General features: G+C 49.1%; 1 protein-coding gene across 1 annotated transcript in view; it reads left to right on the top strand.

The window, feature by feature from the left end:
- Window positions 1-5,000, top strand: part of LOC105905650 (zinc finger protein GLI2) — a 100,023-nt gene that overhangs the window by 83,266 nt on the left and 11,757 nt on the right. The window contains 2 exon segments of the mRNA XM_012833679.3: window positions 707-817; window positions 2,898-3,038. Coding sequence (XP_012689133.2) covers window positions 707-817; window positions 2,898-3,038 — 252 coding nt within the window.

Genomic DNA, 5,000 nt, shown 5'->3' with positions numbered 1-5,000 from the left:
TCTCTCTCTCTCTCATCTCACTCTCTCTGTCTCTCATCTCACTCTCTCTCTGTCTCTCTCTCTGTCTTTCATCTCACTCTCTCTCTGTCTCTCATCTCACTCTCCCTCTCTCTCATCCCCCTCTCTCTCTGTCTCTCATCTCTCTCTCTCTCTCATCTCACTCTCTCTCTGTCTCATCCCCCTCTCTCTCTCTCTCTCTCATCTCTCTCTCTCTCTCTCATCTCACTCTCTCTCTGTCTCTCATCTCACTCTCTCTGTCTCTCTCTCTCTCTGTCTCTCTCATCTCACTCTCTCTCTCTCTCATCTCACTCTCTCTCTCTCATCTCACTCTCTCTCTGTCTCTCATCTCACTCTCTCTCTCTCTCATCTCTCTCTCTCTCTCTCTCTCTGTCTCATCCCCCTCTCTCTCATCCCCCTCTCTCTCATCTCTCCCTCTGTCTCTCATCTCTCTGTCTCTCTCTCTCAGTGTTCCCTCAATCCTACAGCCCTCCTCCTCCTCCTTCTCACTGTCACGTTCGCTTGCTTTCCCCTCAAGCCACTAGCAGTACAGATGTCATCAGTGGCCTATGTGTGTGTGTGTGTGTGTGTGTGTGTGTGTGTGTGTGGAATCAAACATGTGGTCTTGGGGTTGTTAGCACACACACACTCTTGGAACACACTCTTATCTTGTCCTCTGTCGTCTCACTTTCTGTTCTCTCCATTTTAGAACATGAGTGGCGACTCGGCCGTCAGCAGTACCGTAAACCCCCTGATCACCAAAAGGTCAAAGGTGAAGTCGGAGGTGGAGTGTCCTCGGCCCTTGTCCCCCTGCTCGCCGGTAAGCCCGCAGCCCTGACGCTGTTCTACATCACTTTACATAACGAGCCGCTCGCTGAGCTCCGACCGCGGCGAGATCATTTATCTTCCGAACAATCCACACAGGATAGCAGTGAAGGGAAAAAAAAAAAGAAAAGCGAATCAGCCATTTTACAGTCCAGCGCTGACAGGGAGAAAGAGGCATCCTTTCTCTCTGGCTGTCCGGGTAACCACCAGCGCTCTCTCTAACCCCCCCCTCCTCCTCTCCTCTCCTCTCCTCTCCTCTCTCTCTCCCCCTCTCTCTCTCTCTCTGGTGCTCTGTGAAACACTCTTGTCCTGATCAATGACACGACGCGAGGCTCGCGGGAGCCCTCCAGTCCCCTGACCCGTTTCTCTCTCGCACACGCCAGCGGTGGTGGCGGCGCCAGCGGGGAGGAGAAAAACTCGCCGTGATAAGAGCTTCACATCCATTCGCCTCCTCTTCTTCCTCCTCCTCCTCCTCCTCCGCTCCCCGGCCACAGTAAACTGTGCCATAGCACTTCATTTTCATGAAATATTGGCCAGCCGTTATTGTCATCGGAGAGCCCCTTCCTCCCCCACTTCCTTCCCTTTTTCTTTCTCTCTATCCCCCATTCTCTCTCTCTCTCTCTCTATCCCCCTTTCTCTTTCTGTCTTTTTCTCTATCCTCCATTCTCTCTCTCTCTCTTTTTCTCTGTCCCCTATTCTCTTTCTCTCTCTCTCTTTCTCTCTATCCCCCATTCTCTCTCTCTCTTTTTCTCTATCCCCTATTCTCTTTCTCTCTCTCTTTCTCTCTATCCCCCATTCTCTCTCTCTCTCTCTTTTTCTCTATCCCCTATTCTCATTCTCTCTCATTCTCCCTCTCCCTCTCTCTCTCTCTCTCATTCTCTCTCTTTCTCTCTATCCCCCATTCTCTTTCTCTCTCTCTCCCTCTCTCTATCATTCTCTCTCTTTCTCTCTATCCCCCATTCTCTTTCTCTCTCTCTCTCTCCCTCTCTCTCTCATTCTCTCTCTTTCTCTCTATCCCCCATTCTCCCTCTCTCTCTCTCTCTCTCATTCTCTCTCTTTCTCTCTATCCCCCATTCTCTTTCTCTCTTTCTCTCTTTCTCTCTCTCTCCATCCTTTCTCTGGTTCTTTCTGGGGCTTTTGACAAATTTGCGTCTCCTCTCGGATGGCGAGGCAGTCCAGGGCTTGATGCATGGGGTTGGTGGGGAACGTGGTCGTCTGGGGGCCAGCAGAATTGATGAAGACAGTGCTCGCCATGGAGACAAACATGCTGCAGTCAGCATGCCGGGGGGAGAGGGGTGTGTGTGTGTGTGTGTGTGTGTGTGTGTGTGGTGGTGGGCGCTAACGCTAACACAGACTGCCAGAGTACGCAACGCTTGCTACCATAGGGGCCTGCGCCACCACACACAGGTTGTGCATATGCACACACACACACACACACACACACACAAACTGGCGTTCTCACACACACAAACACACACACACACCAATAGACACATACACTTACTCACAGAGGCGCGGACACACACACACACCAATAGCAATAGACACATACACATACTCACACATACTCACACAGGCACGCAAACACACACACACACACACAGAGGTACACGCAGACACAGGCCAGAGACAGATGAAAAGCTTTTTTTTTTTATATCATCACAAATAATACCTACATATTGCTGAACCAACCCTTAGAGTTTCTATTTAGACTCTAGAGCAGCGTAGTGTGATTCCTAAAACAGTCGGGCTCTCTTATTCCGGTGCTGTTTATGGAAAGTGCTGAAGTGTGGTCCTGATAAGCACTTTTAGCAGTAACACAGATGACCTCTGGTGTGCCCGTGTCACTGATGCACGGCCTCGACGTGGGGGGGGCCTTACTCCCCATACATCAGAATCAGCGCAGTCAGTGAAGCTGAGACACTGACACTGACAATAACACTCACTCACACACACACACACACACACACACACACACACACACACACACACACACACACACACACACAAACACACACTCACACTCACACACACACACACACTCCCTCTCACACACCCTGGCCTTGTCCCCACAGGACCATCTGGGTGGGATGCTGGACCTGAAGGAGGACCTGGACAAGGATGAATGCAAGCAGGAGCCGGAGGTGGTGTACGAGACCAACTGCCACTGGGAGGGCTGCTCCAAGGAGTACGACACCCAGGAACAGCTGGTCCATGTAAGCAAGGGGGGGGGGACATGATGGGGGCCTGGCAGGTGTGTGGGTGTGTGTGTGTGTTTGTTTTGTTTTGTTGTGTTTTTTTGGGAGGGCGTAAGGGAACATGTTAGAGGCCTAGCAGGTGTGTGTGTGTGGGTGTTTGTTTTTGTTTTGTTTTGTTGTGTTTTTTTGGGAGGGCGTAAGAGAACATGTTGGGGGCCTGGCAGGTGTGTGTGTGTGTGTGTGTGTGTGTTGTTTGTTTTTGTTTTGTTTTGGGGGGTGAAACAGGTGACTATCAGAGTGACTGAGAGGGTAACGGAGATGAGTGGGGTGGTATGCTGCTCTGTAGCGTGACAATCACCTGCCCCTAGCAATCTCACAGAAGACCTCAATCTCTCAGTTTTTGCTTTGTGTGTGTGTGTTTGTGTGTGTGTGTGTGTGTGTGTGTGTGTGTGTGTGTGTGTGTGTGTGTGTGTGTGTGTGTGTGTTGGTGTATCAATTATCAGTTACATTTTACAAAAAGATGAATGGTCAAAGACATTCACTCGTTTGTCAACCAAAAGGACTGCGTTGCTATCCATGCTGCTCAGACAAACTGGATCCTTCCGAAGCCCAAACATTACAGCGTAGATGCTAACATATACTCTGGATCCTTCCAAAGCCCAAACATTACAGGCTACATGCTAACATATACTCTAGATCCTTCCAAAGCCCAAACATTACAGCCTACACGCGAACATATACTCTGGATCCTTCCAAAGCCCATACATTACAGGCTACATGCTAACATATACTCTGGATCCTTCCAAAGCCCATACATTACAGCCTACACGCTAACATATACTCTGGATCCTTCCAAAGCCCAAACATTACAGCCTACACGCTAACATATACTCTAGATCCTTCCAAAGCCCAAACATTACAGCCTACACGCTAACATATACTCTAGATCCTTCCAAAGCCCATACATTACAGCCTACACGCTAACATATAATCTGGATCCTTCCAAAGCCCATACATTACAGCCTACACGCTAACATATACTCTAGATCCTTCCAAAGCCCAAACATTACAGCCTACACGCTAACATATACTCTGGATCCTTCCAAAGCCCAAACATTACAGCGTACATGCTAACATATACTCTAGATCCTTCCAAAGCCCAAACATTACAGCCTACACGCTAACATATACTCTGGATCCTTCCAAAGCCCAAACATTACAGCGTACATGCTAACATATACTCTGGATCCTTCCAAAGCCCAAACATTATAGCGTACATGCTAACATATACTCTGAGCGCTCCTCTTCACTGAAGGCATACACACAAAAGCATATGTTGCACTAGTCATGATACAGTGCATCATTTCACCTAAGATCCTACATCACTCTGTTACTCACCTAACAGCTTTAAGGAGTTTATTTAGTTAAACAAGGGCCAAAAAAGGAAAAAAAAAACAACCTGATTGTGCATCTCACAGTAACAAGAGCTCCCAGTGACCCCTGACCTGCGAACGCTCTTTGACCTTTGGGGTGGAGTATACATCTGTGGCGTCGGGGCCCTGTGAGTCCTCAGCGCTCGTGGCTGGGGTTTAGGGGATGACGGATGGGCCCTCCTCCAGGGACGCTTTTAGGCTTGGCCGTGGACGTGAACCGAGTGTGTGTGTGTGTGTGTGTGTGTGTGTGTGTGTGTGTGTGTGTGTGTGTGTGTGTGTGTGTGTGTGTGTGTGAACTGAGCCCTTTAGTTTTAATTGCCTCCCGAGTCTCTGTCCATGAAAGCGTTTGAGGCTCAGCTTCTGGTCTTCTTAACACACTGCAGGTCAACACACACACACACACACACACACACACACACACACACACACACACACACACACACACACACACACACACACACACACACACACACACACACACCAGTGTAGATAATATGCAGTTTGGTTTGGGCTGGACATTAGAAGCAAGGGATCCATCCAGGTGAAC

This window comes from Clupea harengus, chromosome 21, assembly GCF_900700415.2.
Source record: "Clupea harengus chromosome 21, Ch_v2.0.2, whole genome shotgun sequence".
Lineage (NCBI taxonomy): Eukaryota > Metazoa > Chordata > Actinopteri > Clupeiformes > Clupeidae > Clupea > Clupea harengus.
This window is presented reverse-complemented; position numbering and strand designations above follow the sequence as displayed.